General features: G+C 39.9%; 1 protein-coding gene across 3 annotated transcripts in view; it reads left to right on the plus strand.

The window, feature by feature from the left end:
* Positions 1-15,934: 15,934 nt before the first annotated feature.
* The window catches only part of SKAP2 (src kinase associated phosphoprotein 2), a 116,468-nt gene continuing 114,084 nt past the window's right edge, over positions 15,935-18,318 (plus strand). For 2 of the 3 annotated variants that reach the window (XM_079302352.1, XM_079302353.1), the window contains exon 1: positions 15,935-16,102. In XM_079302352.1, the coding sequence (XP_079158478.1) occupies positions 16,054-16,102 (49 nt within the window). In that variant the 5' untranslated portion in view covers positions 15,935-16,053. The remainder of the gene's footprint in view (positions 16,103-18,318) is intronic. The other variant, XM_079302351.1, reaches the window with a different exon arrangement.

Consider the following 18,318-nt stretch of genomic DNA (forward strand, 5'->3'; position numbering starts at 1 on the left):
TACTTCAGGTGTAGCATCATCAGTCCTGAGCAGAGGAAAAGAATTACCTTCCTCAACCTGCTGGTTATCATCTTTCTAACCAATCCAGGATGCTGTTAGCCTTCACTGGCACACTGCTGGCTCATGTTCAGCATGGTGTCCACAGGGACTGTGAAGTCCTTTACTACCAAGCTGCTTCCTGGATGGTTGCCCCCAGCGTGTATGTTGTGCATGGAATTATTCCTCTTCAGCTGCAGAACTTTGCAATGCCCCTTGTTGAATGCAGGGCTTTGCAGTTCCTCTTTGGCTAGATCCCAAGGGTGTGGATGCTGCTGACTCTGGTGGTGTGTGGGCTCAGTTTAGTGGGACATTTATTGGCAAAGGTGCACTGTTTTTAGCAATATCAGCCCTGACTTTGGAGCTATTTAATTGGTGGAGATGCTGAAATGCTGGACATGCAGCTGGTAGGGACCACAGCTACTACTCCAAGCTCATGTGAGAACCCCTTCACCCTGGGCCCTAAGCCTCAGTACCAATATGCTGGTACTTTGGGCTGCAGTGTTTAAAAATGTGAAAGTGCTAAATAAATATGGTCACACCTGCTGTGTACATACAATCACAACTGACTTGAAGACCAGAATGAACATTCTAATTTCTTGTTTGTCCTCTCCCCCTCCCTGCCCCAATTCAATATTACATTAGGAAAGAATCCTGCCCTGAACACCTCTTGAAGAAAAATCACACTGATGTCAATTTGCTATCAGGTAAGGAAACAACAAGATTTCTTCCTTTTGTTTCCTTTCTTGTGTAGTCTGTTTAGCTCCTGAGCCTCCAAAGTGTACATAAGGACATTCCACAGTAATGGAAGTGGTCACAAGCAAGATCAATATATGCAGAAAATCAGTCATCACTTAAATATGAAAGCTGTGATCTCTTTGGGACAAAGAAAACGGAAACGTACAATATGTGTTTAAAGCATGTAGCATATTTTTTAATAATTCCAGCCTCATTTTCAGCTCTCTCTTCTCAAAAAACCCAGTTAGGCAGCTATCCAGGGCACTTGTAAAAGCACTGCACTGGATGACTTACTGAACAGTTTAAATTTTGTGGGAAAAAATTCAAATCATTCTTCACAGTTCATTTTTTAAGCTGAAGAAAACACATACATGAAAAAGAGATTTAATTTCCCATTAAGGTATCCCAAATTGGATCCTCTCTGAGTGGATGAAACAGTGGCCAAAATATGAAAATTGCTCTTATTTTTTTATTTTGCACTTACCATGTAGATATTTTTTTAAGTGAGGTAAGGGTCATGTTTTGAATTTCATAGAATACATTCCAGTGGGGGGAAGACAGGGAGAAGAAACAATTAGGGAGAGAGGTTGAGCTGACAGTGCAGTTTCTTTGCAGTGACAACCATATGTATTCATAAATATTTTACAAGTGCAGCCTTCAGACTAGCAAATTTAACTGCCACATTAATGCAGATTGCAAGTTTATAAGCTGGACATTTGTGTGTTGTGAATGTTGTGACAAAAAAAGTTTATATTTTGAAGGCTTTTCTCCTGCAGAGTGATTTCCAGATGTAAGGCTTGTCTTATACTGCAGCTGTGCTTCTTGCATAATACTACAGTGCATTAATTATTAAGTCCATTGAAAGATGTCACAAATATGCTATTTATGACGTATTCTGTGCTGGCCACAAATGGAGCAGAATCTTTTCATGTCCAAGAACACCACAGAGTGGTCTCAGGAGTGCTGCAGAAAAAGTCGTATGCTTTTTACATTCAGTGCATTTTATTATTAGTGCTACAGAGGTTCTAAAATGAAACTGATGAAAATAAATGTTGTAATCAGAACCAATTATGAACAAAATTATTGTAGCTGACATTCATAAATGTCATCAGCATCACAAATACCACTACTCAGCATTAAGACTGTTTCCCATAAGTCAGTGTTAAAATTAGTGGTCACTTGAAGAGCTTAAATATCGTTCAGCAAATGGTGTGGATCTTTCCACTTCTTTGGATAAAGCAGGGACAGAATGTGTCTTAAAAGGAAGATGACATTGTTAAAGGGCAGACTAGAACCCAAAAATCTTGGTCTGGAAATGCACAAAGAGAAGAAGCCAGCTAAACTGGACTTCATGAGGGCAGATACCATGATCAACCTAGAGAGTAGAGGCATTTTGTATTGGGTGCCTCCACCTAACTTCTGGATTCTGACATTATAATGACAGGCATAAAGAAAGGTCAAGGGGAAAGCAATACAAAGTAAGAAAGAACTTTCTTGTGGAAATTTCTAACTTGTTGCGAAACCTGATTTGCCCTAATCCTGTATTGAAACTTATTTTAATCTTTCACAAGAATGATACTCTTGGCTGCAAAACCAGACCCACCCCACTAGCTGTCATGTCAAGGGAGCATTAAGCCCATGTCAAAGGATGTGGTTTGATCCAGCTTGTCTTCCCTACAGCTTCTGCTGATGGCAGTTCTGCAGAGCTTTTGATGAAAACTAAATCTTCTCATCTCTGGCACACTCCTCACGAAAAGACAGCCACAAACACTTCAAGCACAGAAGGTATGCGCTACATGCGTTTTCCTCTACAAGCCAAGGTGAATTTATCCCTGTGGACAAATGCTTCAAAAGACCTGTCTGCCAATAGAATTGATGTCTGGCTCCTTGACTGTTTTCTGCCAAAGTCCAATCCTTTCGATATGCACCAATCTGATTAATCCTTCACTGGGTAGCAAGGTGGTGCCTATTAGAAGAAACTAGACTTGGAATGAAATGAGCTGCATACTAAAAAAATCTTCTATTTTACCCTTTGCATGCACACATCAGAATAGTTTGCAGGCAGTTACAATCAAATCCACTTTGGATTATCTCTTCTAGACAACTTTGGTCTGAAGAATAAGACCCTGTAAACTGCAGATCCTATTTATTTTTATTGTTTCTAACAAAGGCAATAAGACCAGTCAAGTGTTTGTTACAGTAACTCATGAAAACTGCTTTAAAACTGATTGAATCAATTTCCCTCTATCTTGTTACTTCTGACCTGAGCAATTTTTAGGAGTTCAAGCCAAGTAAGTGCAATCTATGACTGACATTATATCCATACATCTCCTTTTCCTTTCCTGGAGTTCTACTGTACATCCCAGAGGGTTAAGTCTTCCAAGCAAGAGATGAGCCACATGGGAGGGTATTGTGTGCTGGAACATGAAATTCAACTATTCTCTGCAATAATTCCCAAGATACTCCACTTTCTCACACCATTTCCATACTGCATGCATATGTGGTAATTGTTTATCTTCTAGGTGTAACAACAAAGTATTGCTTAATTTATTTATCGTCTAGTGTGTTACAAGTCAATGGTAAAAGGACACAAGGAGGCTATGAACCTTCCTCTAGGTTTTCCATTTACACATAGCTATGTAAAATATTCCTGAAATGCGAATTGTCTAAGAAAAATTATTTGTTCAAGAAATAAGATGGCCAAACCCAGATAACTTATTCTAATGCACCTCATCATCTTACATGCATAAACATTCAAAATGGATACTTCTCAGTTATGCCAGCAAGGAAAAATTCATTCTGTTACTGAAATGAATATGATAATATTGCATCTGTATTACTATCAGCCTGCTTTTCAAAGAAGGTCTTATTTCTCTCAAATGTTCTAGGAGTTAGGAAGAAAGGTTAGTTGTACTTATACTGGGACCAACCGTGCCCTGCTACAACTCTTAATTTTTCCTCAAACCTCTTTGAAAACCTTTCTGGATTTGATTTATTTTTCATCCCAGTCCCAGATAGATACAGGCAATAAGCAATATGCCCTCTGCTTGCTCCTTTCCAATCTCGTATGCACAGTTATTAATCTTCATAATGTTTCTCAGACAGGTCTTTGTTCCCTAATGACTCCAGGCACACCTTTGGACATATTAGTAGGCAAAACCCCTGGTGTTTTTCAGGACAGATTTCCCATAGTTTAGTTTATGAACCAAGTTCTGAATGTTTACTTAGGCACCCATTCAAATTTAGACTGAGATTTTTAAAAGTAGCAAGCAGTTGCTGCCATCAGTGTTGTGTGGACTGAGACTTTTTCCAAAGTATTTTCAGCACTTAAGAGCCTAATTTTAGTTGTAAGTCAATGTCACCAAAGTTGCCTAATCCCATTTTTAAAGTGAACCTTTGCTGTGGCAATAGTTTAAACCTAAAATTTGGAGTGGGTCAATGCATACATCCTTTTAAAAATACTACAGAAATTGCAAGGAATTTAGATTACATGCCGTGTTGCCAATCTTCAGAGTTTTAACATTTTTGTTTCAGAAAAATGTTTAAAAGGAAAATATACTTTATATATTATAGCATCAGCCTACCAAATGTGCATTACATACCAAGTCACAAAATTTACAATAAGACGTGATGTTAAAAACCATGTATCAGTAGAAAAAAAGTCAGTATTATTCCTTAGTTCTACTATTTAGAACTAAGGAATGAATTAGTTAAATTGTGAAAGTCTTGACCTCTTCAAGGTTCAGCCTTTCTTTCACCATGTTTTGGCTAAACATTATTTATTGGAACAATTTATTAACAAAATAATATTTGGAAATTGATAATTTTCAGGCTAACTATCTTCACTCTCGTTGTTGTCAGTAGTGTAATGCCCTCAATTGAAACAGCTGCTCCATGGACGTTATTTTAGAATTGATTAACTTTTTACCTTCCCATTTCCAGAGGTGGAATAACATTTCACCTATTACTTCTCAGAGTTTATCTTACTGCTTAAGGAATTTACATTGAAAAGTCTTTCTCTTGAGAGCTGGGACACAGTCAGCTTTGCAGGATAGGCCAAGCCAGACTACATCTCACTCAACAAAAGATACTGCACTAATTAATTTCCTATTAATTTTTAGCTATGACCCATACATTTTTGAATTATTAGTTACACTGTCATGTTCATTCCCTCCATCTTTTATTGCTCAATAGTATTCTGCCTTCCAGTTTGTAAGGGAGAGGATTTACTCACGAAGAAGGCTTGTATATGGAAAAACAGTATGAGCAATTTCTTGGGATGCAGTCTTTGTTGTACTGACTGAAATGCCAAGCCTCCTACTGCCTCAATACTTTTTAGCAGTTCACTTTATTAGGCTCCACCTGTGAAGTGAAAAGGAATATGATTATTGAAGAAAGCTTGCTTTTACTTGACAGGTTTCAAGTACCAGATCTAATTATCATGCCATAAACTGACAATTTCAAAGGATAATGTTCTGATAAATACTGTGTTGAAGCCAACACATTAAACGCATTTTCTCATTATGCCAATTGGAATGGAAACAATATTTTCCTTGCCATGGGCACATTAGAATGTGGTCAGGCAGAAGCTGTAACAAAAACAGGTAACATTTTTTTTATAATTAAGGAGAATATGTTCAGCTTCAAACATGGAACTGGACATCAACTCCTGCAGGCAACTACTATCTGTAACAAGTTATTTTAACTGAGCCATCCAAGAATATGGTGCTTTTGGTGCTATGCTTTTATTCGTGTATGTCTAAGTATGTACCTCATTAGACCTCATTAGAAATGAGCAAATGTTTCTCAGATACTTAAATTATTTAAGAGTTCATGGACATCTGAAGATGAATAGGAGAGGAGGTTCTATTAATTCTGTAGAGAGGCTAAAGTGTGAGTTCAAAAGTTTTAAGACCTAAGAGAACTGACACTGAAAACAGCAGGATCTTGCATATATACCAGACTGCAAAAAACCTCCCTCAGAAATCAACCACAAGACAAAAACTTTGTAGATCCAGTGCTCAGTTCATTTAGAAAGAAGGCAATATATTCTATAAAAGAATAGATCAAAGGTAACTACCTGTTTGCTCTTCTGTGTACTCAAAAAACCCATGGAGTCCCTTACTGACAGCTTCTCCTGTCCAGAGAGGCTACTGGGCTGGTGGGGTTTCCCACATCCCTCAAAAGTGCCTGGTGCACTTTTGTAAGCAATACCCAGACATACCCAGATATTTCTTACAGTGAAAACAAATCATCATCTATCTCCTCAACTTTCCTCTTTGATTTAGGAGCATGTAGAGGTAAGTGTTGAGCTTGACATCATTATTTATTTTCTTTTATGGAAAGCTGATAGATGCAGCTAGCAATCTGCACTATGCCTACCAGTATGTCATCCCCACCCTTTTTAGATAAATATATGGCATGAAATGTGACAAAAGTGTAAAGATCAGATGCTTCTTCTACAGTCCTGCCTTCAGATAAGCCATCTACATAGTCCTTTACTTCTCTAGTGTCACAAAACCAAAAGAAAACTAAATATGGAGGAGACAGAGACAGAGAAAAAGGACAATCTTTTGAGTAATACAGCCTTCAGATCTGTGTTCATGAAGTCACAACACAGGAGATTAACAAATCTTGCTGCAGCCTTCCTGAGGTTCAGGTGATATAGTCTGAATCTTCTCTAAGCTGCTACTGTTACTGAATCTTTAAAAAAAAAAAGTTAATGATATTTTGAAGGACTACAAATGAACAAGGTTTCTTCCACTTGATTTCTGCTCTCTAAATGACCTGATTTTGCTGAAAAAGGAGTGAAGACACTGTCCACAGGGGTTTTCACCCTAAAGTGTTTGCTGTAATGCAGGACAATGCTGAGTAGCATTGATGTGTTGCATTTATTCCAGACTGTGATACTATTCTATTACTGCTGTATCTTTGACTCTCACCACATTCACATTGCAATTGGACTCATCTCCTGGTGCATCTCTGGGAAAGAATATACATATCTGTGCATTGGTGCTATTAATATGTAACTTACAAAGATACCTTCGTTTTATTGCTGGCCAGCAATGATGTGTTGCATAATTTTGGCACAGCATCAATACCTCTTTAACCACACTGCTCTCACGTGTCAATTTTTATATTCAGAGCCGTGTCCCATCAGGACAAGAATGTGAAAATTAATTCAGATGACATGTGGTTGGTATGGTGCAAATAAACAGCATTCTGACATATCTCAAAGGTATTTGCATGACTGCAAGGTGCAGGTGTTTCCAAGAATCTCTGGCATGGCTTATGACTGACAGAGTATTTAGCTTCAGGCTTCCTGGCCAAAATACATTCCAAACACTATGGGAAGAAAAGAGACATACCAGCTCATATAATAATTTCTAAATATTACTGTATCAGATGGTGATGACTTTCTGAAGAAGCTACAGATAAGCAGGGGAGGAGAAAGAAAAATCCCAAGAGAAGGCAACTGTATATATGGATATGAACTGGCAATCTCAAATACATGAGACATTCAAATCATTTGGATTAGGTTTCTGCACTAAGTTGGCAATGCTTTGAGATATACAATTCTTTTCCTGTTGCTTGCAGTTGCCATGAATTTACTGGAAGCACTGACTCATGCCTAATTAGTGGTGCCTTGGGTTATTTTTATATTGTTTTTATTTGTTTATAGCATCTGCTATTTGTAAGGCATGTTATTATTCTTCAGAAGATTTCATTGGGATCTGGCACAATGCTTTTTACAAAAGGTATTGAAACATGAAAAATATATATTTTCAATATGTTTTTATGATTTAATTCCAAGCAGACAAATGTGTGGTTGATAAGCTTTCTTCATGTAAGTCAGTTAATCAAGTAATGGATTGGTTATTAGCTAATACATGGAGTTGGCTCCACACCTAAACTCCTCAGAGATAATGAAATCATACCTATCAGAATGATTACACAGCTCTTTTTATCTGCATAACAACACTTTTCTATCTGTAAGGAGAGCAGGAAAGTGTTAAAATTTTAAATCCCTGGCAAACCTCAAAGGAAAACATCTTTGCTCGCAGTGTTTGTTCACCACATGGTGCATGTTTCAGAAGGTGCTAAATCAGCAAAACTGCTGAATTTGAAATATCAGAAACATTCATCTGCCTCTGAATTCAGTTATGCTGTATGTAAAGATCCTGAATAGAATCTGATAGTACAACTGCAATGTGGAATTGCATATTAAACATACCTAACCTGCCATTAAAAACCTCTAATTACAGTCATCAGACGAGTCTCTGTGCTGCTACTTGTCATGCTATATCTATATCTCATTTTAATGGGAGAAGATAGTATTTCTGATTATGTCGCTTAATGTACAATGTATGAAAGTTATGGGCCTGAACCTGTTCCCATGGAGGTCAATGGCAGTTTTGCCATTGTCTTCAATTAGAAGAGGATGCCATTTTACGACACTAGTGTTTCATTTGCATTAATTAATTTACTTAGCAGGTAATGAAAACTTGAAAAAACAGCCCTCTGGCTCATGAGCTTGGCACCGTATTTAATATTTTCATTAGGAATAATTGTATTGATAAACCTTTAAGCAGAAAAGGGTAAGATAGATCAGTGTATTTGGCAAAATCAAGCAGTTGATTGGGAAGCCCCGAGACTGCCTTCCATGCCCTGGCCTCGTTTTCTTTTATTTGTCAGTGACTAGGTCTAGCATATTGAATCTTTAATGCCTAGCAGTGTTAGATTAAGGCACAACAGTTTCATACTTTATGGATGAATATGACTTATACATCATGGAGACATTTGCTCAGCAGACACTACAGAACTGGTAGCTGGTTTTCGGGTCAGTAGCCTCAATGGGAACAGCAAAGATAGATGAGAGGCTGAGGTGCTTCTTCACATCACAGTTTAAGCCAGGAGATACCCACCTGGGAAGATCCATGCAGATGTCAGTGAAGGCAAACACAATCCTGTGGAAGCAGACTTATGTAAGTGCTTTGATTTCTTAAATTAAATGTAAACCAGATCAGTCTCCATCTAACTTTTTTAGCTTTTAAGCTGCTAACAGCATCTATAATGTTAGCATCAGGCTCTTGCCTGGGAAAGATAAGAAGCTGCAAAAACAGTGATGGAGGCAGTTCTGCCAAGTGAGAAGGATTGCACGGTGCCAGCTGCTGGGGATGCAGGGTAGCTCCCAAATGCACACTCTGGGACTGCAGAAATATCAGGATTCTATACATAAAACTTCTCACAGAAAGGACAGAAATTAAATGATCTTCCAGTGAGCCAGTGACAGCTGAAGGATTACAGTGGCCTGCTGGAGTGGTGGTATGGCCCAGCAGTGGATGTACTTGTTCAGGATTTCTGTGATCTGATCTCCACATGCTGCCACATACTTCCTCTGTCTAGAAGACAGAAGTCTGGCAAAGCCACTTCTCCTTCTGGGCACTGTTTCTATAGCCTGGGGGTAATAACTCCTCTTTACCTCCTGAGGTTTCTGTTTTGGTTGGGTTTGTAAGGTGCTTAGTTACCCAAGTGTTGGGAGCTATAAAACATCAAGATCAATTGAAAACCCGTCAGTCAGAACTTGAAAACCCATCAGTCTCTGTATTCAGAGCTTTTTATTAAATTAAGAAGTAAAAAAAAAGTGAGACAATATTGGCTTGAAGTCTGCTTGTCCTCTTTAGCATATTGCTGTGATTGTCCTGGAATACTTTTAGCCAGGCACACGATACTTTATGGACATTATTGTAGAAATACTTGCTGAGAAAAGCTATTTTATTAATTGGGTATTCTCACTGTAAGTCATGTGATATCCCAGAAGACACTTTATAAATAAAGTGTATTTGCATCAGGAGTTTTTCAAGGTTCTCTGTTTTACAAAATAATAGCTCACAGTGTAAACTAAATTCATCGAGGTGAAGCTTATCAGGTGAGCACTTATACAAAATGAAATCAAATGCAATTTCTAGTAGACAACAAATGCTTCTTATTTGGCATGATATTTTACATATCTATGTATCACTTTAAAGAAGGTAATTAATGATGTTCATCTTGTAGAGAAAATGAATTTGCATGGCAAGAAATAAGCCTATATATCTCCTCACTTGGACCAGTCCTTTCTGTATGAAGCCTGAAGATTTTCATCTACGTTTCCCAGAAAGAGTGCTGAATTCAGACAATTAAAAAATTTAATTTTATATTTTATGATCTTTTTCAGATGTGTTTCTTGTTGTGGCAATCACAAGAGTTGAGAAAAAAAAAGCTAGGAGTGTCAGAAAGAAAAACACATTAGCACATTAAGACAAAAATTCATTTGAGCTGTTTTAAAAAGATAGAGAGCTAATACCTATGCATATGAGGCAACATTTAGCTATTCTTGTTAGTAAGACAATAATCTGTCACATACCCATTTTTTGGCTGATGGAAGCACTCTTCTAAAGTGCACTTCGACGTTTTAAAAATAAAAATAACACAGTGGCTTCTTTTTTAACTGTTAGTTTACCACTTCACTAATTTAGTTGAAGGCTTGGTGTATCTCTAAGAAATGCCACTTGTTTAGAAAGTTCTTTGTCTTTATTTCAGTTTAAAGACTAGCAGTTTAGAGGCTGTGAGTCTGTCTTCTATAGCACAAATTTTATTCAGATTTTACCCTGATTCAGTTCCACTTTAAAACTGACTAGTTTATTTTCCATGTGAAATGCAGCATTACACAGAAAAGCTTTGCAACACTTCAAACCTCGTTTCTTCCCTCCACCCCCCCTTTTGTTACTGTTCCTTCTACAATACACAGAAGAGGGAAATTTTAAAAGGGGATTGCCCTGATACTCAAAAAACACAGACAGGCATGCTGAAGCTGCCTGTGCCTCAAGGCCTCTGCTAATTTTTGTCAAAGTAAAAATTTTTGCTTGATTAAACAAGGACAGCTGTCCACCTATTGATTCTTCCCTAAAATCTGATTGCTGTATCAGTTTTCAGACACTACCTTCTTGAAATTTTCTTGAAAATCAGCTGCTGGATGAAGGATGGAGAGTCAGGCTAATGACACCACTGCAGAAAAGGAGTCAGTGGCTACCTATTCTGTTTGGCTAGCAGGGTGGTCAATGTCCAGAAGTTTCCTGACAGGCCAAAAGACAGAGCAATCCCTCCAAACTGGCCACAGTAAAATGCTGCCCCTTTCTCAGTGATGGAGGAAGAGGCACGGAGAAGAAAAATCAGGGCAATGGGTTAGATGATGATGAGTGCCTTATGGCACAGGAGTAGAACTGATCACATAGAACCCATTCCATTGCAAAAGGAAAAAGGATATAGGCTCTTCATACAGAAATGCAAGGGAAAATACTCTTCATTAGTTCCATGACCCATGGTATTATCTGTTTATAATAGGACTCAATGCATAATGCTACAGTTAATAAGAGGCAAAAAGAACTAGAAATAACACTAAATTTAGATTAGAGGTTATATAGTTTCTCCTTATTTCATCTACCTCTCAAAGAGTGATAAAGTTTAGATGTTACTTCTGAAGAATGCAACATGATGTTTTAGCATGCTTACTCACTGCAGTGTTATTAAGAATCTTCATGGTTCCAAAATATTCATTAGCTATCAAGATTGTATAGGAGGTTAAGAAAAATTTACATAAGATCTAATTTCTAACTCCAGTCAAACAGAACTTCCCTCCTCACTTCCTAAAACCACACTCATCTGTAGAAAGACCCATGAGGACATCTCCATGTATCTTGAAAAGGAGAAACAGGGAGAGGAAGAGTCTTCACTTGTTCAGCATTTCAGATGTTGAAGAACAAAGGGTGAGATACAAACAAGAACAAATGGACTTAGTATGAGCTGAAATCTCACAACTTTTATTTATCTGCTTGTCTCCAGACTTCATTGGCACTATTTGCATGATAAGCAGCAGAAATCTTCTTCTGTAACACTTGGGGAGTTATTTTTGGCTTGCTTTCATAGATTTTTATGAGAAAAAATGTTGACTGAAATATCATACCTGTGCCAAAACTAACTTTCAAGATGTTCCATTTGAATCAACCCAGCTGGAAAATCACCTCAAAACAGGATCTTATTGAAACTTTGAAGCCTTTATCTGATAGGAGCTTTCTTAACAATTTTTTCTGAAATAAGACACTGAGCTTGATGAGACACAGAATGTTTTTTGTCAAATAAAACACTGAATAATGCACAATCCTATACAATCTAATGGATGCTCAGGTAAAAAAAAAATCTTATGCATTAATGTTTCCCATGACATGTAATACGTAGAAAACATAACTCAAAATTATATTAATTATCATATAGCTTTGGTAACAGAAACACCCATCTTTTTTTGCAGAGGTAATTTATAGGCAAAATTAGGCATTGCTGGAAAATAGTCAAGTACAAAAAAGAAAAGCTATGCTCTAGTTGCTCCATATTTGGAAAGCTGAAGACTTCAGCATCAAACCCAAGAGCTCTGAAAGCTCTGAAAATGGATAGTTATGGTATGGCATATAGCAAATTATCTAGTGGACAATTCTTACAGTTTTTCAGTTCTTTTTGTATAGCTGGGAGAACATGGAGATGGAAGGGAATGACTTGTGTTTCTTGAGATGTGTTTTTAAACTCGGGAATTAGGAATTACTGAGGTCTTAAATTAATAACAACTAACATTGAGAGCAAGACAGTACCAACCTGGGAAGTACTTCATAAATGGTAGATTACCTTCAAAGTATATCAGTTTTATAACTGATTAGTTTTAGAACACTAAATAGTGACACCAATGCCTCCAAACTGCAGGAAAAAAGGTCACTGTAGCAATTTTTCAGCATACAAACTAATGAAGAAACACACACCTGGTATTCAAAATGTTTAGTCTTGCTGAGTACATTTTAGTTCCACTTGTGATCATCCCATAAACTGAAGAGTGTGTTCAGCTCATGTTTGACAGGCTGAATTCCATAGGCTAAATTCTAAATTCAAAGCCATGTTTTCACATTCTAACAGTACAGTCAATGCAACCCAATTGTGCAAACAATACTTAAATGCCTCAAAGTTTTTGTTTCTGTATAAAATGCCTGTAAGAGGACAGCAAAATAGGAAGCTTTCATGGAGATGGATTCTGAATAGAAGAAGATACACAAAATCATGAGTTGCTACATGAAGTATTAACACTTCTTTATGCTTCAAAGTTAATGCGTAATCATAATCTCAAAGCAACACTTGTTGATGTCCTGAATGCATCTCTGCCTGTGAAGAAATAATTTAAACTTGAATAGTAGCAGCAAATTCTAAGAAAACATTAATGATGCTTTGCCAGAGGAAAAAGGGATTGAATCTGCTTTTCCACTGTTAGAGGCATCTCTGCTTTTCTTCAGTGCAGCAACACAGTCAAGAGGCACACAGGGGTGCCATGTTTAGAGCACTGTCATTCAATAAGATAATTTCCTGATTTTTTTTTAAACACGGCTTTTATGCATATAAAGAAAGCAATTCTGTAAAGAAAGTCAGTGCTCCTTACATTTAACAGCTCCATGTACATACCAGAAATCTTTGCCAACTACTGTTCAATGTAATTAAATAATTAAAAAATATAAATATTCTGACTATTGACTAGCTGTTTTGTTTGGAGTCCAGCAAAAGAAGACAGACAGCCAACAGGGCCAACAGATGAGACCACAGAGTATCCCCAACGAGGCTGTTGCTGCCTGTGTGAAATAGTGCAGGGATCAGTGCAGGGAGCATGCACTGTAATCCAATTAATTTTCTATTAAAGGATATGTACAGAACAAGCAGCAGCTGCACACAGGTCCTGTTTCATTCATTGCCTAGAATCTAAATTTTAAAAGCATGGCTGCAGAAGCCATGGAAAAATGCTACATTTCCCAGTAAACCAGATTTGTCACATTTCTTCAGAGAGGCGAGGCAGTAGTGATGCTCCTGGATGGGAAGGTTTATTCTTCCCACAGCTGCATTGCTGTGGGTTCTCTGCAGATCCAGGTAGGCTGCTCCTCCTGAACTCCCTGTTTTCATAGCTCTCCTCACACAGAAGGACAATAAACTTCAGTGTGTTCCCCATTGTGTTGCTTCCCACACATCAAGAACCCCCGATCTATGGGCCTGATTAGGCAAAGTGGTGTGTCTGGTTTCCATGAGGCACAAGCTGTGGAATCCTCAGAAACCAGGCTGAAGCAGCACTGAAGCCAGACTTGTTTCAGGAAGGAGTCTGTTTTGAATTATGCTTCCTATTAGTGGTAGATTTAAAAATTAGGGAACTATGAGTAAATCTGGAACTTAACAAGGCTTAAAATAGGCCTGGGTCACAAATCTTGATGACTGTGTGACAGGCTGGTCTTCACTGCAACAAGGAGGTCTTAAAAAAAAAAAAAAAGAAAATAGAAAAAGCCAGAGTGACTGGAGTATGGGGGACGGGAAATAATAAAGGTAAGTTATTTCTTCCCATCTTATGTTCTGAAACACAGGAAAAGTTTACACAAATGGTAAACATATGGAATAAATTATCAGGCGAGTGATCTCAAAACAAAGACTACAACAAAGTTCAAGTGACACATTTCTGGAACAGAAATGGATAGTGCCATAAAATCAACACAAGAAAGTAGGATTATGATTAACCTGAAAAAGGGCAAGCAAATTAGACTACAAGCCATTTTCCTATTCCTTATGGCAGCTTCCCAAGACTGCACATCTGAAATGTGTAATTTAACATAAGCCCGAAGAGCCTTCCTTGCCAACTACAGAAAAATTAATCAAACATATTCTTGTACCAGATGAGTAGTAGGTATTTATACAAATAAAAAGGCATGATCTATTTATACACATATGCACCCAGATGCCTGTGCATGTTTATTATAGTCGAATTGAAATTAGATAACCAACATAAAACCATTACACAACATTATACAGGTCAGTTAGTTCACTGCTTGAGTTTCAGCCAGGCTGGCCATAAAGTCAGGTAATAAAGCTGCAATGCTTTGAAAACACAGATGTATTTGAAATTAGTTGCTCCATGTGATTAGAAGAGATGTGAGAGGTCAGGAGAACAATATAATCTAACGCCACATCTACACCGCAGACTTCAGCAGGCGCAGCTACACCAAGCAGAAGTAGGAAACTGTTTAATACCTGACTGATACAGCCATACTGTCAGCTGTGCCACAAGTGTTAATATAATTATACTGGTATAAAGCTGAAATTTCAAAAATGGAACTTCTTTTACTTGGTGTTTTTCCTACGCTGTATGATATACAGATGTGCTAACATAACCACAGCTCTAACACAAACACTTCCTGCAGCAATAACATAGATACAGCCAAAACCATCCAGGCCACAGAAACACATGCTAAGAGTTTACTTTGACTATTTCTACACTAAATACATTACATCACCAATGTGACCCAAATACATACAACTAGGAATTTGTGGGAAAAACATACAAAAGCTGCCCCACAAGCAACACTCCAGCAAAGTTGGCCCTTCTAGCAGCCCAGCTGTGCTGCTTTGCAACAGCGTCTCTTTTAGCGGCTGCCCACACGCCTGTGCTCACTGCTACAATGATTTCCTCAAGTTCCATGATGGATTTTAACCACTGGGACACTGGTTGGGCTCTAGTCTGCCATCCTAAACCTTGTCACTGGTAACGACAGCAAGTCGAGAGGACCAAGCTGCGCGCTTTAAAAGAACGATGTCAGGAAGAAATTAAATTCCTGAAGAACCACCCCACACAGCCCTCCCCGCCCCAGTGGGAGGATGAGGGGACGCCAACCCCTGGCTTAGTGGGCGGGCCAATAAATGGATCAATCAGAGAGAGGCCTCGGGCACTCTTATCCAATAGCCAACTTTCCCTGCCCTTCGGGGCGGAAGGCGCTGAGGGAGCGCGCGGCGAGCGCCACGTTTGGTTCTGGCGCGGGGGCGGGCCCGCGCGCTGCCCTCACGCGGGATGGCCGCCGGCAGCGGTCACGTGGGAGGCAGCGCCCTCACGGCGGGCTATAAACAAGGGGGGAGAGGGGATTTAGAGCATGCGCAGCGCTGAGAACGAGCCGGCGGGAAGCCCCGCCCAGTGCCGCCAAACCCCGCCCCATCACACAGAAGCTCCGCCTTCGTGGCGGGAAACCACGCCCCGGAGGTGATAAGCCCCGCCCCCACAGCTCCCGTTCGCGCCGTGCGATCGGGGGGCGTGGCCTCCTCTTGCTCCCCGCCGGGCCGGGACCGGAGCGCTCCGAGCCGTCGAGCCCCGCCCGCAGGGTGTCCCCTGTCGCCCCCGCCGCCCGCACCATGCCCGACGCTCCCCGCGTCCCCGAGGATGTCTGCAGCCTCTTGGCAGGTGAGGGCAGGAGGGAGGGCTTCCTTCCCGGGGGGCGGGCGCAGGGGAGACGGAGGGGGGCGGGCCGGTGGGGGGTGCGATGGGCTGGGGTAGCCGGGGCGTGCGGGGTCAGCAGCCCCTGGATCGGCGGCCGCGGCGGAGCGCTCCTCGGCGGGCGCTGGGCGAGCGCTTCCAGTGCGCGGGTTCGGGGGTTCTCTCCCTCCCTGCCTCCCATCCCCCCAGTTCCTCCTCCCCGGCTACTTCCTTCCCCGGTGCCCGTCCGTGGGAGCCGCAGCGCTCCGGTCGCTGCCCGCAGGGAGGAGGGAGCGGGCCGGGCCCGTCCCGGCTGGGCGCCCGCAGCCCCGAACGCGCCCGGGAGCGGCACGTCCCCGTTCCGGGGCTCCCACGGGCACCCGTGCAGGGCGTGCGACCCCCCGAGCCGCCCGGGGAAAGCCTCTGCCCTCGGGGTGTGCTGGCATCAGCGAAAAAAGTAATGAACTTCCCCGGTAGACAGCTGAGGAGCGGGAGAAAGGGTTGCTGAATAGTTGGGGAGTTGTCATATCGGTCACGCGCCTCTGACCTTGGCTGAGCACGCTGTCGGGATGCGAAGGAGCGTAGGAACGGGATGATTTCTCTCCGTTAGTACGGAATTCCCGATATGGGTGGCTATCCTTTACCTTCAAGAACTCGTGTGTAATTTTTTGGGTTGTTGTTAATGAAAATAAATTGTATACCTAAAGGCTGGCTTTTCTGCTCTCTTTATCGGAAAGTTTGCTATCCTGAAACCATTTTAATTTCATGGGATTCTTTTGAGAACTTCTGTTTCTGCCACAGGAACTTGTGTAGCTCTAACTTTTCAAATTTGCATGGCAATCTTCCTTCTGAGGCCAAGCACCTGCTAGAGTCTAGTGCAGCTCATCACCTTCACAGATTATTCCTTTTTTTAACACTTGGATTGTAAGAGCTAATGCTTGAAACATATTGCTCTCACCACATCTCATCTTCTGCCAACAGTCTGAAGTGTTTTCTAACTGCAGTTTCTATGTTACTTGCATGTCATACCATCTGTAGTTAAAATTTGCATGGAAGGCCACCAGAAGAAAAAAGGAAAACTTCTCGTGATTTTGTATGTTGGAATACATTAATAATAATTTAGAAAAAATAAATAGTACCCTTTGAGAGCCTTTCTAAATCTTGATATTTTCGGTGGCAATACTGAATTCTGGAACTCATGTTCAGATATGGAGCATATATGTTTGTTTTGGCGCTAGTTTCACTGAGCGAAGCTCATCCTGAAACTCTTCAATGTTTTATGTGCTTTAAATTTTTTTTTGAGGGGAAAGGGTGCAATGCAGGTGGGATCATTTGAGGTTGTGATTTCTTTCTCAGTCATGGTACCTCATTTACACATCTTGTCCTTTCTTCCTTCTCCCTGTCTTTATCCAGTCTGCCATGGAAAGAGACACAAAATTTTGTATTTTTTAGTGAAACCAAGAACTCCTATGTTTCCTCAAGAGCATTGTGTATATGTACTTTGGGTTGCTATGAACAACAGCCTAAGTTATATACAGGTACCTACTGTTTGTACAGTATGTGCAACTTTAGATTTTTCTGCTTTCCTTTTGTTCTGTCTATAGAATGGAAGTTAAGAAGGCAATGGAATGATTTACCAATGATCTTCAAATACTTGTTTCTTTATTACTACTAGTAACTAATAGTTTGCAACTTTTGTTACTTTCAGTATGGTTATACAATGTTAAAATGAAGTAACCTGCTTATTGTTGAAAAATAAAATACAGCATTACTTTTTACTGTTTGTGTTAAGCTCCCTCTTTTAAGGTTATTAGTGAAGTGCATGAAAGTTAGAAATGAGAATAATCCAGGCTGTATGAGCAGTTCTTTAACTGATATGTGTAGGATCTCACAATCTTTTATATAGGCATCTTCTTTCTTTGCTCAAACTATTCCTGTAGTGAAGATGTATAGTAATGGAGCTCTGTAATGTCTTTACTATTCATCAAGAAACTGTTACACAATACAAACAACACAGTTAGTAGATAGTTATTAATTTCTTCATGCTCTTCTTCGAGGGTGCTTCTTAATGTATTTTAATGGCTCACAGTTATTGATCCTGCACCTCTTTGAGATGAGGGAACATTGTTTCCCCATCGGTAAAATTAGTGTAATAAACAAGATGTGATTGGGGTCGCAAAAAATAATCAATGGTGGAGCAGAAT

This window comes from Erithacus rubecula, assembly GCF_903797595.1.
Source record: "Erithacus rubecula genome assembly, chromosome: 3".
In the NCBI taxonomy this organism is placed as follows: Eukaryota; Metazoa; Chordata; class Aves; order Passeriformes; family Muscicapidae; genus Erithacus; species Erithacus rubecula.